At 42.6% G+C, this 23,457-nt stretch overlaps 1 protein-coding gene across 3 annotated transcripts in view; it reads right to left on the reverse strand.

Moving 5' to 3' along the window:
- The window catches only part of LOC125450854 (protein WWC2-like), a 249,715-nt gene extending 227,287 nt beyond the window's left edge, over positions 1-22,428 (reverse strand). For all 3 annotated transcript variants that reach the window (XM_059644856.1, XM_059644855.1, XM_059644854.1), the window contains exon 1: positions 22,047-22,428. In XM_059644856.1, the coding sequence (XP_059500839.1) occupies positions 22,047-22,174 (128 nt within the window). In that variant the 5' untranslated portion in view covers positions 22,175-22,428. The remainder of the gene's footprint in view (positions 1-22,046) is intronic.
- Between the last annotated feature and the right edge of the window lie 1,029 nt (positions 22,429-23,457).

Below are 23,457 nucleotides of genomic sequence, written 5' to 3' on the forward strand. Positions count from 1 at the left end.
TCTGTCAAGCCTCTTAACAATATGCTTCACTGACATCACTTTTCATTCTTCTAAACTCCAGTGAACAGAGTACCCTCCATTTTGGTGTTAAACAAAAATTAAACAAAGTCAAAGAAATTGCTGGATATGCCATCATTTTGTGGCTTCAAAAGCTGTGATGGTTCGAACAAAAATAATTCCTCCCCTTGCTTTTCCCCCTTTGTTATGAAAATCTATATTTACCTTCAATGATTATAGTTGGCTAGGTGTCTGTCTGCCTAATATCAATACTGTTCCTACATCTACAAGCCATCTCAAACCCTGTCCAGTACATTCACAAGTGAAGGAAAGCTTGCTTGAGACATGAACAGGCCAACAGTCCACTTCTCATCTCTTTATTGCTGAAACCGAAACGTCCACAAAATATCATTTATAGGTTGTTATGCTACTTATCTTAATGATCATATCTGTAATTGACGTGTGTGCTAGTTACAGGATTCGAGCGTGCAGACTGTGATTTCAACTACAATTTTCCTTTAAAAAGATGGTACTGTATAGGCATTTTATTGCTCTCCATTCAAAGGGTGAAGTTGTGTTTTTCAGAGCAGATGCCAGGGCTGATAATATGTGCTGGTTGCCAGACCTGATCATTCTTTTTACTGATAAATTTTATTATGAAGATCCAGTGCAGTTTTAATAATGAAGTCCTTTGGATCAAAGGGAGACCTGGGTTAAAAATTGTTACTGGTAATAAGGTAAAGCCAGAGACAGAACTTACTTCAAAGTGTGTTATTTGGGATGGTGAGGGTGTTTTTTCTGGGGGGAGCATGAAGGACAGAGTGAGACACACACAGAATGGTGACACAATAGTTGGTGATTTAAAATTTAATGAGTTTCTATTTACTGTTACGAACTACTTCCTTGCAAAGCCACAGTACACAAGGTATTCTTTTTTTACTGAAGATCTTCCTACTTGTTAAAATCCTGGTTTACCCGGAACAGTCCCTTTACTGTGGAACGTATCCAGTATGTACCGCATGTGTCACAATATGAAAAAGAATCAAGACTGACTCACAGAATTTATTTGTATGTGTATCGAGTTGATTTGTTTGTTCATAAAGTTATGTGCAGTCATTTAAACAGGACAGGCTGACAGAACATTGTCACAGGATATAAATCTTCACTGCGTAGAAGTTAACATGCATGTACATTGCAAGAAACATTAATGATCAGATGTGGGTACTTCAGACAAACTGATAATCACCTGCCACGATGGGAAAGATGAAACCAGAAATCTGAACAGAAGTGGCAGTAATAATGTGTTTAGCCTCCAAAAATATCAATGATTAAATGAAACAACACTGGCTGGACATTCAATTGGCAGGCATTAAGTAACACACGTTCAGAATGGTAGTTAACTTACTGTAACGGGAAATGCAAGTCTTTAGACCAGGTCACAGTTACAGAGTTAGCATCTGTCATTGACTGCTAATTGAAATATAGAGGCTGCCCAATGTAAGGAACTAAAGTGTTGCATGTGTTTGAAAATAATGTTATTAGATGTGTTCCTACAACTGCTGCGTAGACCTGTCTTTTCAGCCTAAATCACTGCATGACCATTGCTGATGCTGGGACGAATTTTCATTTATTGAGGAGCCTCACTTGATAGGGATCAGTCAGCTACCAGCACTTGATCAGGAACAGACGATTTCACGAAGCTGGTCCCACAGAAATCAGTGCCATAGTGTAGTGGTCCGGTACATGAAGTGTTCTCCAGCAACCCCTTTAAAGGTTCACTTCATCCTGCTGAGTTGATAGAATAGAGCCAAGATTTGAAGACTCCTGTTTATTTCAGGTTGGTACACTGGTCATCCATTTTCAGGTCTACTTGAAAATTGAGTCTGGACTGATTCTGGAGACCACTAGGGCCTATATTTTCTTTTTGATTTTATTCTAGCCACCATGCTACTTTTAAGTGTAAATGGGTAGTAGGAGGAGATAATAGGAACTGCTGCTAGCATCCCTGCCATTTACGAGACAAGAGTTTAACAGCTGCTGAAAATCCCAAAGCACTTTACAGCCAATTAAGTCACTTTTGAAGTAAAGTTGTAGTGTAGGCAACTAGCTAGTCAATTTGCCCACAGAAAGCTCCATAAATAACAATGGACAGATATTGTGTTTTTGTTTTGTTGTCTGAAGAAGAAACACTAGCCTCCTAGGATATGCTTCTTCAAAATAGTGCCAAAATGAAACATGTAAATAGGAATGCTAATTTTAAAAAAATTATCTCTTTAGTAAAGCACAAATTCTTACTTGAATACTTGCATGCACACTTGAGTAACACAACTGTGCTTAGAATTGTGTAAACCCAAGACTGCATGAGGTAGACACAGGGAAAAAAGGAGGTTACAGCCAATTGAGCTGCTCCACCGTTCGATAAAATCATGGCTGAATGGATCTTCACCCCCAGTTCGCACCGACATTCTATTTCCCATGATTCCTTGGGAGGTCAAAACTCTATCTATCTCAGCATCAAAGGTATGCACAATTGGACCATCCACAACTCTCTCAGTACGGAACTCGGAAGAATTAGCAACCCTCTATATGCAGAAATCTCTCCACAACTAAATATTCAGCCCTTTAAACTGAGCGTTAAGCTCTCCTTCCAATGGAAGCAAACTCTGTTTCTAGCATGCCAAGGCCCTACAGAAATGGTTTGTTGTTGTTACAAAGCCAGCTCAATTGTTTGGGTTTTAATGATTTCTTATTGACTAGCTGGTGCTGTTTAACTTTCATTGGCCTAGAGATTAGGAAAGGGCTGATCAATAACGCTTAATCAGCATTCCATGTCAATTAGGATGAGTTATTAGGAAAATGTGTATTTAAGAGAAAGCAAGTGTATTTTGTGTGATGGCAGGCATACAATTTACATATATTGATGTAATTCAGATTTCGAATTTGATGTAGCTACATGTTAGCTCGGGAAAGCTGCCCCCTTCCCCTAGGCCTCATCTGCAACCCATTTCCATCATTTCATGTCCTGGGAACCAGAGACCTTAAACCTTAGGCAGAGGTTTTACCAGCAGTAGCCACTGCCTGTCCAATAGCATTCTGTTCAATTAGGTGCTGCCAATTTCTGATCAGCTAACACAGCTTCCAGGAACAGAAGACCCTTAGCTTTTGATCCCAGGAAAGGTACTGTCCTGTGAAGTAGCACGTAATATGGCAAGCCTTCCCATTAAGAGGGGATGGATAGTCCTCACCAGATCTCCAGCCAGGAAGCAAGTGCCCATCACCACCATTATACAATGCCCTTTATTGAAGGTCAATGACCTTCAAATGTAGAGTTTGTTTCTAAACTGTATGACTCTTTTCACTTGTGTCATGTTTACACTTGGTTCTGCACTCTCTTAAATACACTTTCTGTGAATAAGAAACTAAAACGACACATCCTGTCCAGGGAAGGTCGAGAGTTCTTCCAAGGACTCAGGTACTTCCAGCTCTCAGTGATACAGGACAGCACATCTGGAGTATTATAGTTGCTACCAAGATCACAAAGCAATTGAATACTTTTGTTTCTTCATTACGTCTTACAGATTTCAAGCAGAACTACAGTCCTTAGCATGACCAGGGTCACCACAGAGTTGTTGCAGTGAAGAAAGAGGTTGTTTGGCCCATATTATGCACTGGCTCTTTTACTGAGCATTATGATTCAAAAAAGAGCTCTAAAAACTATGACTCCCATGACTTATGTTCCAATACAGCCAAGGCACTACAGAAAGTTACTGTTTCCAGAAACTGCAAATCATGAATCACAAGGATGAAATTGAGCTATATTACTGTGCCAGATAACTGGAAGTGCACTGTAATAAAAACCAGCAAACAGAATATATACTGTACCCACTGACCCTGTTATCATATCACTTTTGTAACTACAACCAAATGACTCTGAAGTCCACAGATCCCTACAGATCAAGTAAATGACCAGCAAGCCTTTCTTTGAAAGGGCTGAAGTTGTTTTAGCAGAAATGTGGATGCACATAGCATTTTTATAGGCATAACAGCTAAGCAACTGATCACAAAGCTCGCTATAACCTGGTACGAGCCCCAGATGCCTTGCCCAAATCACATTGTCCAATCTTTACATTAGTGTTTCTCTTGTCAACAGATTTTACGCAGCTGCTTAGCAATCTTTGAAGAACATAAAACTATGGATTCGCCAAGGTGCCTTCAAATACTTACCTAATGTTTGTCTTGCAACATTCTGCAGTGAGTCTGAAAAGAGGTAATGAAGTCAGCCACTCATAATGTTTAACAAGGGCTTCACTTCATTAATGAAAGCACAAACAAGCCAATATGCATTTATTACAATCAGACTACAGCCAGTTACCCAGATCAGGCACAGGCTAATTGTACGACAAGCAGCCCCCCCCACACACACACACACACACGTGCAGACACATGTGCAAACACTCTAAGAAACCACACAAAATCCAACAAGAACAGCACACGACAATAGCTTTGCCAATGAAGCCAGTGCCTGTTGTTTCTGTGCTGAGTCTGAAGATTGATTTTAGTTCTAGTCTCCTGTCTAATACACATACCCTTTAAAATAGTATTTTTCAAATATTTATACAGCTTCTTTTTTGAAATCTTGCACTTCCTACATCCATTGAGCTTGCTGGTATAGTGGTGGCTGAGTGAATGGGAATGGAGGCCATGATAACTCCCCATTCCTTTGAGAACAGACATTCGACAAGTTAGGACTCAGTCAAACTTAATCGCAACTCACTCTATGCAATTTCCAGATCAAATCATGTTGCTGTATGAGTATGGTACCAACAGCTTTACAGCACTGGAGGGCATCATTGTGGTCAAGTTGGCCAAAGCTAAGGTTCCAGAATTGGACCTTAGCTTCATCCCTTTGGTAGGGGATTTCATATTTTAACAGATCACTGAACAAAAAAGACCTGTCATTTTTTTTCATGAAATCAAATGTATACTCTTGAGTTACTGTCTCATCCAAAAAGAGAAATGATGTGCCTTGAACATTACTGAAAAAGACACGTTGTGCCAAAGGTTTTCATCTCACACTCACCAAAACAATTCTCAGGAACAGCAATTCCAGGGGAAAATCAACATTTATGTTGCACAAGTCGACAACATTGATTGATTGGTGTGTGGACTCTAATTGATAGTGGCATTAATATGAAAATGCATCCATTAGTACTGATTGACAGTAAACAAAGAACAAAGAAAAAGAACAAAGAAAATTACAGCACAGGAACAGGCCCTTCGGCCCTCCGAGCCTGCACCGATCGAGATCCTCTGTCTAACCTGTCATCTATTTTCCAACGGTCTGTGTCCATTTGCTCCCTGCCCATCCATGTACCTGTCCAAATACATCATAAAAGATGCTAACGTGTCTGCGTCTACCATTTCCGCTGGCAACGCGTTCCAGGCACCCACCACCCTCTGTGTAAAGAACTTTCCACGCATATCTCCCTTAAACTTACCTCCTCCCACTTTGAACTCATGACCCCTAGTAATCGAGTCCCCCATTCTGGGAAAAAGCTTCTTGCTATCCACCCTGTCTATACCCCTCATGATTTTGTAGAACTCAATGAGGTCCCCCCTCAATCTCCATCTTTCTAATGAAAATAATCCTAATCTACTCAACCTCTCTTCATAGCTAGCACCCTCCATACCAGTCAATATCCTGGTGAACCTCCTCTGCAGCCTCTCCAAAGCATCCACATCCTTTTGGTATTGTGGCGACCAGAACTGTACACAGTACTCCAAATGTGGCCGAACCAAAGTCCTATACAACTGTAACATGACCTGCCAACTCTTGTACTCAACACCCCGTCCAATGAAAGAAAACATGCCATATGCCTTCTTGACCACTCTCTTGACCTGCGTTGTCACCTTCAGGGAACAATGGACGTGAACACCCAGATCTCTCTGTTCATCAATTTTCCCTAGGACTTTTCCATTTACTGTATAGTCTGCTAAACAGTCTTTGTTTAAATTTTACACCAGTCCAGATATCTCTGTTTGGTCAGGGCTTTGTTCTGCGAAATAAATTAATGAATGGTTGCAGCCTATTTTATTGAGCTGAGACATGCACACACGAGGAAACTTGTTCTTTCTGCCTACAAAAAAGATAACCCTAAGTACTGATATGAGTAGCTTCCTATTCAGCAAGCAGGCTATACTGTGAGCCCAACGGTTATCACTGTAATTCCTCTCACATTCAGAATTATTAAGCAAATGTTGTCCAATAGCACAATCACATCCCTTGCATGTGTGGGCTGGTTGGGTATAGTCAGTACCTTGCTTTTTGCAAACGGTTGAAGGGACATACTGTTTGATCTGATCCATCCGTCTTTGGCATTGACTTTGTATGGCGCCCATACCTGGAATCACACCGGCAATGACATTCATATACCACATTGCTTACTTGGGCAGATCATCCTTTTGGCTTGATGGCAGCATGCTGTGAGTGATGAATAGACCTTATGTCGCTACTGCATAGAGGCTTTTTTGTAAACTGTTTCAGCAGCAAGTCTGCAGCAGGGGAACAAATGGCTCAGACCCAAGTTACATGGCTCTGAATAAAGCCCATCTTATAACACATGGAACTTTAGCAATCCCAACCAGTACACAAAGCAGTGAAGGTAGGCTTGTGGCAGACAGTAATAAAGAACCTCCAGATGATGTTTGGACCTGGAAACCGAGGCAAGATCCCAACCCAAAGGTGAATTTGAGTGCAGGACAGAGCCAGCTGAGACATGTAAAGAGATTCCTACATTCAATTGTGTATTCAAACATGGAAAACCTGACATCTACATAAAAAGGAATTCAATGGGTAGGAGGTTAGCTGTCAATCAATTGAAGGCACATTTCTTGTGGAATTCAACAAAGATATTTGCAAGAGCTGGACTGAGTGGGAAATCAACGGAAACATCTTTTTAGGCATACAGGGCATCTTTGAAACTGAACTCAACTGCATGAGTTGCTAAGTTCATACATTCAATGAAAACTGATTTACATAAGGGTGCCAGGTCTAGATCGCCATGAGCTGCAAAACAGATGTCTACAGCTTCCTCCAGAAGTATAGTGGTGAATAGGCCAGCAATTTCAAGTACATGGATGCTGCACAGATTGTTGAAATTACTGTGCTGTATGGTCTTCGCAAATATGAAGGAATCCTTCTTTGTGAATGAAACACTGTACATCGAGTGTCCAACTAAGTTTCAACTCAACTAAACAGGTGATAGCCATTTAATGATTCAGTGCTCATGGAAATGATCCGACCAATCAATGTCAACCTTCCTGGTTTAAAATTTAAACAAAGCCTGGCATTTAACTGTCAATCAGCATTAATGGGTGCATTCTCATGGCAGTGCCTCAATGTTTTAACCAATCAGCACTTTCCTCTCATGAAGAATAAATGCTGTTCTTCCTCTTGAACTGAAATTCTTGAGTTGTCTTGGTGAGTGCAAAAGGTTTGACAGAATGTGTCTTTCATTAGTTTTACTTAAATTCTGTACTACCAAACAATAATTAACATTTCCTTATGTACCTTATCAAAATCTCATGTCATCTGAGCGCCGATTTCAAAGAAGGCAACAGGCTTGTTGCCTATTTGATCCAACCCTTCCAGACTGCGTCCTTTCATCACAGCAATTACCTATTTCTTAGATTAATCTGCTGCTTTGTGTACCTGCTGCAGGTCATGTTACAGTTGTATAGGACTTTGGTTCGGCCACATTTGGAGTACTGTGTACAGTTCTGGTCACCACATTACCAAAAGGATGTTGATGCTTTGGAGAGACTGCAGAGGAGGTTCACCAGGATGTTGCCTGGTATGGAGGGTGCTGGCTATGAGCAGCAGATTAATCACTTTGTGAAATGATATTGGTCATCATTTGATTCCCTGTAATAAGCAGTTCCTAACTACTGCATTGCTTTTTGTTTTCATTGAGATATTTTCATTTCTACCAATGAGACGGAGTTGCATTATATTTGGTTTCTCTTTGGAACATATCTGGAAGTAATGCACTCAGGTACCTATGCAAAGAAAAATCATTTTTTAATCAAACTGTTCAGACATGGTGTAATGCCCCCTCCATGGCAATGGGGCAAGAACCCAACCACTGCACCACCAAAGCCCTCTGGGAGCTATGTGTTGTAATAGTGTATATTTGCTCATAAAGATTTCCACTGCAGTAATTGATACTTGTAGAAACTATAAAAACATTCAAAAAGAACATGCTTTGGATTTTGGTGGAATTATCGTCTAGAGGAATTCTTAGCAGTTACAGTCATCAAAAAATAAACCGTATTGGAAATTGAGCATTTGTGTATATAGTTGCTTATCACTGTTGCTTGATATTCTAAAGCACTGCACAGTTAAATCGATTCCTTTTGTTCAGTAACCACTGTTGATAAATAGGTATCATAGCAGCGAATTTGCACATGACTAGGTCCCACAATCAGACAATTAATTCATTATGAGCCAATTTGTTTTTGGCAGAGACAATTAAGGGACAAATATTATCCAGGAAAACTTGCTTGATTGGAATATTGAGAATTCAACCAATAACCTGCATTTTTGATAATGCAATGATTTACCATATGAACCAAGAGTTTTCTTGTGAGGCTTCGAATGAACAAACGTGTGACTCAGGAGTAAGAGTACCAATCAAGCTGATCCTTAGCTGAAAATTCCCTAGGAGGGAAAGGGTTAAGAGAAAATGGCATTGCAGCTCCACAAACATTCATGCTGTGTTTCTGATTGTTGCATGTTCATGCTGTGTTTGTTACCATGGTGAATTCATGCTGAGTTTTTGATGGCAGCGTTGGCCTCCTTCTCATCTTCCTTGACCTTGCCACCACCTTCAACATTGTCAACCACGCCATTCTCCTCCAGCACCTTCTCTATACAGTCCACCTCCAGTTGCACTGCCTTCTGTTAGTTTCAATGCTATGTACCTCACCAGGCACTATATCGCTTCCAGTAACTTCTCCCCCATGTTTGCAGTCACAGAATTCCTACAGTGCAGAATTCCCACACAGGCTTAGGGAGAATGTGCGAACTCCACACAGACAGTCACGCAAGGTTGGAATCAAACCCAGATCCTTGATGCAGTGAGGTGGCAGTGCTAACCACTCGGCCAATGTGTCGCCCTAAAATTGACAATGGGGTTCATGATCAGATTTTCAATGAATTCAAATTTCACCACTGACCATGGTGGGATTTGAACCCAGGTACCCAGAACATCACCTGGATCTATAGTTTAGCAAGGATACCTCTGCACCACCACCTCTCCTATGCTTTGCCTTCATAATCTTCTTTTTTGAGTACATCAAATTCCATTTCTGATTAGGGCAGCATTCACATCCCTGATTGCCCTCGTGAAGATGGCAGTGAGCTGCCTTGTTGAGCTGCTGCAGTCCTTGAGGTTGGGAAAACCTCCACAGAGTCAGAGAGTCAGAAAATCATTCAGCATGGAAATAGACACTTCAGTCCAACCAGTCCATGCTGACCATAATCCCAAACTAAACTAGTCCCACCTGCCTGTGCTTGGCCTATATCCCTCCAAACATTTCTTAGTCATGAACTTATCTACAAGTCTTTTAAACATTGTAACTGTAGCCTTATCCACCACTTCCTCTGGAAGTTCAGTATTGTTAACAACTTGTTACCAAGGAGCCTTCCAGGATTTTGACCCAATTACTGTGAAGGGATGGCTATTTGGTTCCAAGCCAAGACTGTGTGTGCCTTGGAGGTGGCTGTAGCTCTTCTGGGGGGTTCTTCAGCATTATCGCAAAAATGTTGTGAGGGCCCAAAGTCATTGAAGTATCCAGTGTCTTCAGCCATGTTTCATCATGGCCATTCTCTTTCTCTTCACTTTCATGATCTGCAATCTACCTCTAGATGATGAGAACAAAAGAAATAACAGCTGGAGGAAGTCACACATCCTCTCAAGCCTGCCTTGCTGTTTAACGACTCGTATGTTTGTTCAAGCAAGGAGTTGAACGGTTTTCAATGACAGGAGGGACTGTGGACTAATCAGTTCAGCCATAATGTTATTGAATGGTAGAGTAGGTTCCAGGAGCTAAGCAACTTATTCCTGCTCCTAATCTGTCTGCTTGTGTCATAAAATCATGGGTGATCTGCTCACAACCTCAACTCTATATTTCTACCCGGTCCCCATGACATCTTATGGTACAGGAACATTCTCTCTTAACTGGGAATATATTCCATGTCTCAGCCTCTTCAGCTCCCTGTCATAAATAATTCCAAAGGTTCATGACCCTTGGAGGGAGAAAATTTCTCTTCGCCACCACCTGAAATTCTGGAAGTGTGTTACCTGCTCAGCCCCTCCACTCCACCTCAAGCTCGAGATTCCTCCATGAAGACAAAACCTCTTTCAGCATCTACCCTGTCTCACCCATTCAGGACCCTATGCTTCACTAAGATTCCCACTCATTGTTCTAAAGTTCATAGTACTCAATCTTTTGTCATAAAATAAAAACTTTAACCCTGTGATACTTTTGTGAAACTCAGTGCGGAGAGAGGGCATTTGACTCATCAAGCCTGCACTGATGCTCCAGACAGCATCCTACTCAGAACCTCACAACTTCACATTAACAATGGCTAACCCACCTAGCATACACCAACCTGGACACTATAGGGCATTTTTTAAACATAGCTAATCCACCTAACCTGCACATCTTTGGACTGTATGAGGAAGCCTAAGCACTCACAGGAAATTCTCACAGACAGGAGGGGGAGAATGTGCAAACTCCACACAGACAGTCGTCTGAGACGGAATCAAACCCAGGTCCCTCGTGCTGTGAGGCAGCTGTGCTAACCACTCCTCCAATACAATTATACCTCTTCGTAAATAAGAGACCAAAGCTCTTATTAGTACAATTATAATAGAACTCGGTACTTTACATAATCTGGAAACATAAGTTCAATTTACATGTGTACAAATAATTTGAATTTAATTAAAGTACAGGAAACTCCCCAATATCTAGTACTGATTCAGAATTCACGTGCAACAGCAAAAATTTCAACAAAATGTTACCATTTTTGTAAAGTTTCTTCAGATATGTCCATTTGAACTTGGCATGTCAAGTTCTGATGTGTATACGTTCACTCAGATTTCTCATGAAACCAGCTGATTTGAGTGACTGGCAACGCTATTCTCTACGTATGCTAGACAAAGGGGAGCTTACGGTACAATGAAATATACTGGTGATATAAAAACAGTGGCTACAACAGCAGACTAGAAGCAAGGAATTCTGCAGCAGTTAATTCACTTATGACTCGCTACAGCCTGTCCAGCATCGACACTGCAAAGTCAGAAATGAGATGGAATGCTCTCCAAGATAACAAAGTGGAGCTGGATGAACACAACAGGCCAAGCAGCATCTCAGGAGCACAAAAGCTGACGTTTCAGGCCTATACCCTTCATCAGGGTCTAGGCCCGAAACAGCAGCTTTTGTGCTCCTGAGATGCTGCTTGGCCTGCCGTGTCATTCCAGCTCCACACTTTGTTATCTTGGATTCTCCAGCATCTGCAGTTCCCATTATCACTGATGGAATACTCCCCAATTGCCTGGATCAGTGCAACTCCAACAACACTCAAGAAGCTGAACACAATGCAAGACAAAGCTTGATTAGCACCATATTTGTTCCCCCTACCAGCAACACAGAGTAGCAGCAGTGTATACAATCTACATCACGCACTGCAAAAGCTCACCAAACGTCCATAGACAGCACCTTCCGAGCTCAATGGCGGGACAATAAGATGCTCCAGCTGGAGCTCCTCTGCTCTACCCCTTATTTTTCTTTTATTTCTCTTTTTTATTCCCTCCTTTTTTGCTTCTTTTTTTGAAACAACGAATGACTTGGACTTGCCTGGAGTGGAAGGGAGGAGCTAGCGATACCTGGAAGCAAATTCTGCAGCAGAGGCCAGTATGGGGAAGCAGTCCTGGATCGGGGAATGGAGTCCCAGAGCAGAGGCTGGTGTGGGGAAGCGGTCCTGGAGTGGAGGCCAACATGGTGAAATAGCCCCAGAGATGACGCCAGTCTGGGAAAGCAGTCTGGGAGCAGAGGATGGTGCAGAAAAGCAGGCCAGGAGTGGGGGGGCAGCGCAAGGAAGCAGTCCCAGAGCAGACGTCAGCGAAGGGAAGTAGACCTGGAGCAGGGAAGCAGCCCTGGAGTGGAGACCAATGAGGGGAAGTAGTCCTGGAGCAGGGAAACAGCCCTGGAGCGGAGGATGGCAAGGGGAAGTAGTCCCAGAGCAGAGGCCTGAGAAAGCTTACCTTGGAGTAGCTGACAGCCGGGGCAGAGTGGACTGGAGGCTTGGAGCAGAGTCAGGATGGCTGCGGGACTGGGGTCTGGCACAAGCAGTCAGACCGTGTGTGAAAACCCCAGCTCTGACCTACTACAATGTAATGTTTGTAATTTGTTTATTTATGTCTTATTTCTAAATTATTCAATGAAGTAAAGTAATGCAACTACGTTCTTTTCTTATTCCTCTTTTTGTATCTAAGAGCTGTACATAGGTATTGTACCTGAGACGGTGCCATAAGAGATGACATTGTAAAACTTTTAACTGCACTCCTGTACTTGAGTACACCCGGCAATAAAGGTTATTATATTCTATTCACATGACCACTTCCTTCTAGCAGAACAAGTGCAGCAAATACATGGGAACACCAGCATGCACAAGCTCCCCTCCAAACTCAATATCCTGATTTGGAAATATATCGCCATTCCTTCACTGACATTGGGTCAAATTCTTGGAATTCTCTCCCAAAGAGCATTGTGGGTCTACCTAAAGCACATGGACTGCAGCAGTTCAAGAGGCAGCTCACTACAATCTTCTCAAGGGCAACTTAGGATGAGCAATAAATGCTTGCCTTGCCAGCAACGTCCATATCCCAAGAATGCATCAAATAAATTCAACTCCCCAGGCAACCTCTTCGATTGTTTCAAAGGCTACTGTTACTGTCACCAACTTCTTGCATGCAATTAAAACCTAGATGATAATGAAGTTTATCTGATTACATTTTGGCACAGACATAGCCTCCTTTGTCTCATAAAATGCCTCCAAGACCATGTAAAGCTAAAGACTGAGGATATTTGGGGTACTGCTCAATTCTATGTCCAATTACTTCCCCAATCAATGTATCCCTGGAACCACACTCATTTGCCTCTGAAACATCCTCTTGCCCTTCACTCTCAGATGATGTTGGAGATTCCCTAATTCACGCATTTACTACACTGAAAATTGATTTCTCATACACTTTCATTGCCAGGCTGCATGAACTGCAACTCACAAATAAAAAAATCACTGTAGCCCACCTCCCCTACCTTTGTTAGTGTCTGCTTCACTTTCAACCTTCTCATGATCACCTGGCGTATCCTGGTAAATTAACCGCTAATGCGCACAAAACAAGCTTTAGATGCCTTTACAACTTCAGTTCACCAAATTCTTTCAGAAAGCCTCTGCTTCGGTCACGTGGCTCCCTCATTTTCTGCAGTATTGTAGACTGCTGCTTTGGTCAATATGGCACTGCGCTCTCCAACTGTTCTCCTCTTCTTAGCCTTGGAGCCTCCGTCCTGCCATTCAAATCTTGCTTCAGAATCTTCCTCTCTGATGAAGGGTCTAGGCCCGAAACGTCAGCTTTTGTGCTCCTGAGATGCTGCTTGGCCTGCTGTGTTCATCCAGCCTCACATTTTATTATCTTGGAATCTCCAGCATCTGCAGTTCCCATTATCTCAGAATCTTCCTTATGTCTTTGTTTTTGCCCCTGCAAACAATCTTTTGCCCCTGCAAACAATCTTTTGCCCTTTCACCTTCCTGCTTGATATCCATTATTTGTCCACTGCCCTCGAAGACACACATATTTTCTCTTTCAAAAAGGAACACACGTGGATTTTGTTTAACTCTACACTGCAATTTCAATACAATGTGTAATGCAATGTCCCTTTAAGCAAACCTGCCTATGAACTAGTCTCAAGACTTATCTGCCTGGTACTGCATCAGAAATGCAAACAACTCGCTTAATTATCTGAAGTAATTCTGTTGTTTAAGTAATCGGGAGACTCAATTAAAAGGCTTAGAGGTAAACAGCTGCTTAGGAACAAGAGAGTGCAGAATTTTTTCTCAATTAGGAATGCCTTCAGACTGAATAAAGCTTTAAAAGGAACAACTTTCATACACAACACAGTATTCATTATGGAATAAGCGTGCGAGCTCAGCCAAAAGCATGACCATCGTCTTTATAAACAAAGTCCAACTTGCAAACGACTCAATCCGTAATTAGGCTCCTAAAACTTTCATTTGAATTGTCGTGGCCCAAATCTCACAAATCTTTCAGAGCTGAATGATAGATCGGAATTTGTTTCTTGGTTCAGCCTCAAGATTCACCAGTGCACTTTGCAATTGACAGAAAATTGATAGAGCTCTCACTACTTTCTCCAATACAAGTTTCAGCTCTGCACCTCCAACTTCGTATAACACTCGAGAGTTTTCGAACAGAGTTTCATCCCTACTGTGCCCCCATTGGATCTGCAACAGGGATGGTAAAACACAAGCTAGAATGGGAGAAGTAACATTAGTGAGTTGAAATATCTTGCTTAAATACCATTCTCCCAATGAGCCACCCCATGGCAACATAAACAATAGCATCAGTGCTGTACCAGAATATAAGGAAAAGATCTTAGCATCCAGTCTCAATTATATGCACAATGCTCTCAAATTCATGATTTCTTGAATTTGAATGTATGATCAAGCCTTTGCTATTGACACTAACCTAATTAGGATGATAGCATCAAATCTTTATCTGTGGCAAATCTAATGTTTCAGTCTCTCAGAATTGAAACTGAATAACCATCAATTTAAAAATTAACTAAGCTTGGTTTTGCTATTTACATGTAGTCTTGAGGATGTTTTGTTTTAAAAAGGCTTTACTCCCCCACCATCGACATCAACCAGAAATAAACACTGTTGCCTTCTTGTTTACTGAAGGTATCAGAGATCCAAACTGGTCCCAAAAATTGCAGTCTAATCTCCTTAAAACATCAAGATTTTTCTCAAGCCTGGCCATTCGGCAACTTGAACAGGGGACAGCAGCACGCTGAAATCTACAGTCTCCATTTGAGCACCCCTGACTTGAAATCCCATATTTAATATAAAGCCATGTGCAAATCCACACAGAAAAAGTCACAATGAAAAAAACAGTCTCAACATGCTTCTATTACCCATTAGCACTGCCATGGTGACCAAAAGAAATACTGAATGAGAAAATCAGTGACGGGATGCAATCTCATTCACACAGCTCCAAGTATTTGGAACCATTGGAACACGGAGGTGTGTCACTCAACTGCTGCCAGTCGCAAAACAAGCCTGTTTACATTGCAAGCTTCATTCCAGTTTCCTAGCAATAGCCATCCAACATTGGGATTGCACTTGAACTGAAGATGATGGGGAACAACATGGTTTTCCTTTAACTGCTTTAAAAACTATATAAGTCACACAATGATAACCTGGAACCAAATAATAAATAATAAGATTAAATGAAAGTAGAGTCTAAACACAGAAGAGTAAAAGTATATTGTTTACACTTTTAGTTTCAAGTAAAACTGAAATGAAGTAGAGGTCTATTGCATTGTTTGTTTTTAAATGAACAAACAATTGTCAGTCCGATTAGTTTTCACAAAATAAACAAAGGTTTAATAACAGACTATAATAGTAGCAAAAGGTCATGCAAGTCTATGTATTAAAATCAGAATTTGGTTTACTTAGTCATCTTCTCTGTACATAAATTAGTGCATACACCAATCAACTTATTGATTTAACAGGCATGACTGCATCAGTGTGACTGCTGAATTAAGACACAAATAATTCTGCAGACTTTTGTGCTCAGGACATTTTTGATATTCCTTAACAAAATAATGAGGCTGTGGCTATCTTTGGTACCTTCTTTGAATTCTCAAAGGTTATAGGTTCAAGTCTCACTCCAGGACATGATCACAAAATGTCTAGGTATTATTCCAGTGAAATATTGAGCGAGTGCCATCTCTCACATAAGATAGTTTGTGTGTCACCTTGGCTTACATAAAATGCACTGTATCAGAACATCTCGATTAACAGTGGAGGTATTATTGCCAATGTCCAATATTTAGACTTCAATCAACTTTACACACAAAAAAATGATCTGGCCATGATCACATTGCTGTTCATAGCACCTTGCTGTAAATAAATTGATCAGTTTGTTTCCTACCACAGCAACTCCATTTTAAAGAGTATTTCGCTGACTGTGAGGAGCTTTCGGAGTCCCTGTGGATTATGAGAGGTGCTACATCACTAAATCTTCCTTTGATCCACATAAAGGAGGCCATCCACCCCATTATACCTATACTGGTTCTTAGAAACAGCTAATATAACCCAGTTCCTCTGCCTCCCATAGCCCTGACATTTTTCTTTTCACATGTATTCAATCCTCTTTTGAAAGTTACAAGTGAATTTGCTTCTAGCATGCTTTCAGGCAGAGCATTCCAAATCATAACAACTGGCTGCAAGACATTTTCTCATCTCCATGGGTTCTTTTCACTACCATCTTACAAAATAATAAATACAATGCCATTAAAATAAATATGCATCAGAGCACCACCACTGGTACGGTGCTAAATCCATCTACTTCAGTGTGATTACAGTTGTGTAATCCTGCTACCTAAAGCCCGACTTTCTTTCATTGACAATGGATAACAGGTGCAATGCTTCTGTATTTTACCTGCTACTCTAATATGTATTAACAGCTTTGTAAGAATCCCACAACCCACATGAAAAACACTTTTTTAAAAAGTACCCTCTGACTGCACCTTTCTGATCCGGTTGACAATAGCTTCAATTCATTTTCCATGAACTGTAAGACATACTTCCACTGACACTCCACACGCTGTTGCTTATCGAAGTATTTTGTTCAGTTTATTTACTGCTGAATCCTCTTCTTTGCCTTTATTACCACAGGATTACTATTATTATTACCTTTATTCCAGTGTTGTCATGGCTAGCTCTCCATTTTGCATTCTCCATTAAACTTGAGCTCATCCTAGCTCACACTAGGCCCCAATCACCCACCATCCTCTGTGTTCCTGCACTTTTGGTCTAGCAACACTTCAGTGTTAAACTTCTCATCCTTGTTCTAGGCCTTACTTCTTGCTATTTTTGTCATCGGTTCTGGCACCAATACCCTCAGAGATCATCCAATTTTGACATCTTGCATGTCTCTGGCTTCTACTGCTCCAGCATCGGTGCCTGTGCCTTCAGTTGTCTACATGGTGAACTGCTGACAGCTCTCCTTAAACCTTCCTCCCTCTCTTCTTTCCTTTAAAATACTCAGTAAAAGTGGCCACTTCGACCTGTCCTAATATCTCCTTCTGATACTTAGCATCAAGTTGTGAACATCCTCAGGATTTTTTGCTGTGCTAAAACACCATTTAAATACAGTTGTTGTTGCTGTTGTCACTGGGCTAAGAATACCAGATTCCAGCCACTCTCTGTGAAATGGGAAAGCCAAAGGACACTCCAACTGAATTGCTTTTTCCTGCTTCAATGTCTCCCGATGATTGTCGAACAGCAGTGTTCATCTCAACAGAACTCTCGACAATGTGTACTGGATTTGGCCATGCAATTGCTGGAAGTGGCTCACAAAAACTGATCCCTGGAGTCCACACAACAACAAAGATGGCATAAAATGCAGTTTATAATCCAACAATTATCAGCACAATTTGTAACAGTTTTTGGGATTTTTCTGCTGCCTTTTAAAGGTTGAGTTTCACCTTCCCCAAGCACTGAAAATAGATGCCTCACTCTGGCACTATATGGCTCAGCTCCACAATTTATATCACATTTACTCACTGACCCATCAGCACAAAAGCACAATTCAGATTGAAAACGATCTTCATGAACAAAGTGAATCCCAGTAAGCAGCATCTATCTCAAAGTTAAGCAATGAGAACTCAATAGATCAATTTGTCAGATGACCTTTGCAAAAAGGGAGTAAACTAGACACAGAAATGGCCAACCACGTAGAGTACAATTGGCTCAAAAACCTTCAGAAATTCTGAATTTACAACTTGGTGACCAAGGAGCAACAAGTCTATATGCCAGAGAAATCTAGCTTCAGAACACATCAGACTGAAACCCAAAGAAAAATTTCCATTTGTAAATTTAAATGAAAATAAAACACTGCAGATACTGGAGATCTGAACTAAAAAGACAAAGTACTGGAGAAACTCAGCTGGTCTGGCAGCATCTGAGGAGACAGAAACAGAGTTAACATTTTGAGTGCAATAGTACTTTTGTCAGGCTGCCATACCTGATGAGTTTCACCAGCATTTTTTGTGTTTCTTCCAATTACACAGTATATATCACAGTTTCAAGATGTTCCGAAATCATTCACAATCACCAAAGTATACTTGAAGTGCTACAATGTTGCACTGTTGCAATGCAGGAAAAATGGTGGCCAACGTGGGCATAGCAAGACCTCACACCAATGCAATAACAACCTTAAGACCATAAGAAACAGGAACAGGAGTAGGCCATTTGGCCCATCAAATCTGCTTCATCTTTCAATAAGATCACAGCTGATCTGACATTCCTCATATCCACTGTCCTACCTTTTCCCCGTAACCCTGCTGATCAAGAATCTATCTACCTCAGCCACACATATACACAATGACTTTGCCCCCAGAGCTCACTGTGGCAAGAAGTTCCAAAGACTCATAATCCTCTGGGAGATGAAATTCCTCTGCATCTCAGTCTTAAATTGGCACATATTTATTCTGAGACAATTCCCTCTGGTCCTAGACTCTCCAATGAGGGGAAACATTGTCTCATCATTTACCATGCTAAGCCACTTAAGCCTGTTTAGCGACTTTGGCAGTGTTGACTTAGACATCAAGACAATGCTCCCTACTCTGCAAAACCGTGCTATGGATGACCTATGCCAAGGGTGGTAGCTCCAACTGTGTGACACCACTGTCAATGTTGTGCTCAAGTCTCTGGAAGTGGGGCACAGACTCGAAAACTTTCTTATGCAGAAGCAAACAACTGGTCCCATTGACTTTCCCTCTCCAACCACGAAATGGAGCATTCACGTTCAGCAATAACAAAACAACTGGAAATCTCAACTCCACTACCCACAAACTTTGAAATACCACACTGCTGTGCTTGCACCGAGCTTTGACGACAGTGGGGACACCTGGAAGTGTTGTATTTTCCAAGAGCAATGAACAGCCTTTGAAAGTTTCAAAGTGCAAAGTGGCACTCTGGGAGTCCAGGGTGGGAGCCAGAAGTGGCTGCCTATCCACAGGGCCATTTAAAAACAACTGTTTTCTAATCAAGAGCTAGTAGGAACTGCCGATGCTTGAGAATCTGAGAGAACAAGGTATAGAGCTGGATGGACACAGCAGATCCTTTGTCAGAAAGGGTCCAGACCCAAAACGTCAGCTTTCCTGCTCCTCTGATGCTGCTTGGCCCGCTGCGTTTATCCAGCTCGACACCTTATTGTCTCTGTTTTCTAATCAACCTGTTCAGCAATGTTATTAAACACCTCTTGAACCAGTGGGTCTTAAAGCCAGGGCTCCAGCTCAGTGTAGGGACATATCACTGTGCCACAACTGACCTTGTAAACTGACTGTTCAGAGAATGCCAATTGCAACATTCTAATGAAAGTCTCAAAAGCAACAATTTGCATGAAACCAGCAGCACTTCGCGAGGCCCAAGTATTCATACATGTAAATAAAAAGGAACTCACATCATCACAGTAACAACCAACTATCAATCCGAGATAGAAATCTGCAAACAAAGTGACGAGTGATCCATTTCATTCAACTCAAACTGCAGGGAATTAAAATTTCAAACCAATTATTTATCAGATATGCTCATCTCCATTTGCATCAAAGTTTTGGTTCTGTAAATGAAACTTTCTTAATGCTAGGAATACCATACCCTCACACTCAGGGAAAGCAGGTCTGGCAGCTCAGCAATATTAGCCTCTCACTTTCAGCTTGTGTTCCAGCAGGCCCGAAATGTCAACTTTCCTGCTCCTCTGATGCTACCTGACCTGCTGTGTTCCTCCAGCTCCACACTGTGTTGACTCTGACTCCAGCTTCGGCAGTTCTTACTATCTCCCATCAACTCTGTCCCATTCCGCCACAACATCTTCCTTGATAACAAAGTGTGAAACTGGATGAACACAGCAGGCCAAGCAGCATCTCAGGAGCACTGAAGGGTCTAGGCCCGATACGTCAGCTTTTGTGTTCCTGAGATGCTGCTTGGCCTGCTGTGTTCATCCAGTTTCACACTTTGTTATCTTGGATTCTCCAGCATCTGCAGTTCCCATTATCTCTGAAAACGTCTTCCTTGACTGTTTTACTCCCCCACCGCCCAGCAGCTCTGACTTCCTACCCGTATTCAGTCCAGCAGTGCATGATGGCAGGGCCCAGAGGCCAGGAAAGTAACTTGGTCCCATTGTGGGGAAGGATGGACAGGAGGCGGGAAGAAGGGTTGGGGGGATGGAAAAAGGAGTTTGTGGGGGTGGACGGAGAGGGGGCAGAGAAGAGTGTGGGGATTGAGGATGGAGAGGGGGAGGAGGGTTGATGACTGAGAAGGATGGTGAGGAGGGGTTAAGAGGTCTGGAGGTGGCAGGAAAGAGGAGACATAGTGGGATAGAAGAGAGGCAAAGGGTTAGGAAGAGGGAGAGATTGTTAAGGGGCCGAGGAGTGACAGGAGAAGGAGGGGTAAAGTGGAAAGTCAGGGGAATAAAGTGGAAGGGTAGTAAGACAGAGATGGAAAAGAATGAGGGAGAAGAGGTGGAGGAAGAGAGGAGGGAGGAGGGAGGGGAGCAATGCAGGACCAGAGGGATGGTATGAGACGTGAGGCAGAGTATATGGAGCAAGGAAGGAGAGTAGAGACAGGGAGATGAAGGTGGGGGTGAGGTGGGTGGGGGGGCAGGTGGTAATGGGGATGTGAGGGAGGAAGGGAAAGATTGCTGGAGGCTGCAAAATGGAGTGGGGAGAGAGGAAAAGGAGGCAGGTTGGTGAGGAAATTGGAGAGAAAGGAGGCTGAGGGCAGGGTTCTGAGGGATGAGCGAGGAAGAAAGTGAAGGAAATGGAGTAGGAGGGGAGGGAGTCGTTGGACAGAAGAAGAATGAATGGGGAGAGGGGAATGGGGCCCAAAGGTTCCAGAACCCAGTGAAAACGGAGAGAAAGCTCCCAGCCAGCACAAAAGTAGGAGGAAAGGAGGTTGGGATCCGTTATCAATGGGGGCTATCCAACTGCTAACGTATTTACAAATGTCCTTTCCCCAGACATCGCCCTGTCCCTCATCAGCGAATTGTTCGGTTTTCCCTGGGATCTGGGTGACCTGTGAACTACCAGACCCAGCTCCTCCTCGGCCATGTCCCAACAACCACGACAACAACAAAAACCCTTCATCACAACATCCTCGCACTGCCGGCACTTTCAAATCCCTTTGGAATCTTTATCTCCAACCAAGGGAAAAAAAAGTTGTGAAAGATTGCTGCAAACTTCCCCTTCACATCGCTGCACAGAAAGCGGCGATCCACCTCAACAGGATACCTGGACAAACACTGCACCGGGATGGGGAGGGGGGGTGTACATACAGCAATATTGGGGAGGAAGGGAATAGATATAATAAATTGATTTGAACGAGGAAATCTCCTCCCACTCCAAAACAAAAAAAAAATTCCAAAGCATTCCAGTGAAATCTGCACTGCAGGAGTTTAAACATTCTGGTATTTCGCGTGTGCTCCCCGGTGTATTAAAGTTGGTGGGAGCACTCAGGGAGTCGGGTAAACTATTGGGGGGATGAGAAGGGTGTATAAGACAAGCTCCCGTTGTCCGGAGCAGGCTGCTCTGGTCCGGACTCACAGCCAAATGCCTCGCTGCTGTTAGCAAGCGCTGGAACCCGTTCCCTTCTCCTCCCGTGTTGCAAACTGTCCTCCTACCTGTCGCGGGGATCGATCCAGCTGGTCTGCTTGGTGTTGTGGTCAATGTAGAAGACTTTACCGTCGTAATCTCTCGCTTCTTCCCAACCATCCGGCAAAGGGAGCTCTCCATTGCCTTTCCTATGCATGTTGTAGTGTTGTAACACCCTCCATAAGTCCGGGCAGGAGGAAGGAAGGAAGGGAGGGAGGTGGGGGGCTGCGGGAATGTTTTCTTTAATATGCCCCCCCCAGAAAAAAGAAGCCTCTCTGCGATCATTTACATCCTTATAACGATCTGGTCCTCCATCTTAACTCCATCCAGGAATCCCCCCCCAACACACACCCACGAGAGAGAGAGAGAGAGAGACAGAAAACAGCTTCGGCTGTCGCTTGGATTAGCGTCTATTTCATTTGCATACAAATTCCTCCCCTCAAGATCTTATCAAATATTAATACTGCCGGCGCACAGCCGCCAAATACAACTTCCTCCGACAAGACACATTTCAGATGTGCCAGCCCATTTGATTATGTTCAGCCCTTGCCTGTTTTTTTTTCCTAAATCTGTGCCTGCGAGAGAACTATTTTATTTCTCTTTTGTTTTTGCTTGAGTTCTGTAAATGAAGCTGAAGGGAGGGAATGCACCTTTGTATTCCACCATCCCCCCTCCACCTCCAACCACTGGTCTGAGGCAATCCTAAAACTGAACCGCTTTGCCGATATGTATAGCCATTACTAATGTATTTCCCCCTCCCTTTAAAGCATCCAGCATGAAGCAGCGTGAGTTCAGAAACACAACTAGAGGCCAGGGTCCGAGGCCAACTACTCCAGACTTATCTGACCTGGGTATTTTGTCAATATGTCAGAAGGTTACAGGACCATAAGAGAGACCGGGAAAGGAGGAGTTAGCAATATTGTTAAAATTCACATTTATAGTCAAGGTGAGTCAATAGCAGCATCTGTAAGAACATAAAATAAACAGTTGGAGTTCTGCTTACTTGCTGCTGGTTGTATTACTCCGATTCTGCTGGAATTGGCTGAATCGGCCCAAATGCTGAGGTAATATTATACATTGGGTGAACCAGCAAGAATGTGGAAAGCGACAGAATGGATGGATTTGGTCCATGAATCCCAAAATGTTAACATCAATGTTCAGCACGCAGTAGGGAAGTCACATGCCTTTACCTCAAAGGGGATGGAGAATAAACAAAAGGGAGGTCTTGCCAAAACTACAGAAGTTCGACCACAGTTGAAGTACTGTGAACAATTTTAGGCCCCTTCTCTCAGGCATTGGAAGCAGTTCAACAAAGGTTCACTAGGCGAATGCAAGGAGGGCCTCAAGGCCCTCCGCTGCTTCCCGTCCCGCAGGCCCGACCAGTTCCCCTCCACCGACACTCTCATCCACCTAGCTGAACTCGTCCTCACACTCAACAAC

The sequence above is a fragment of the Stegostoma tigrinum genome, chromosome 3, assembly GCF_030684315.1.
Source record: "Stegostoma tigrinum isolate sSteTig4 chromosome 3, sSteTig4.hap1, whole genome shotgun sequence".
Classification (NCBI taxonomy): domain Eukaryota; kingdom Metazoa; phylum Chordata; class Chondrichthyes; order Orectolobiformes; family Stegostomatidae; genus Stegostoma; species Stegostoma tigrinum.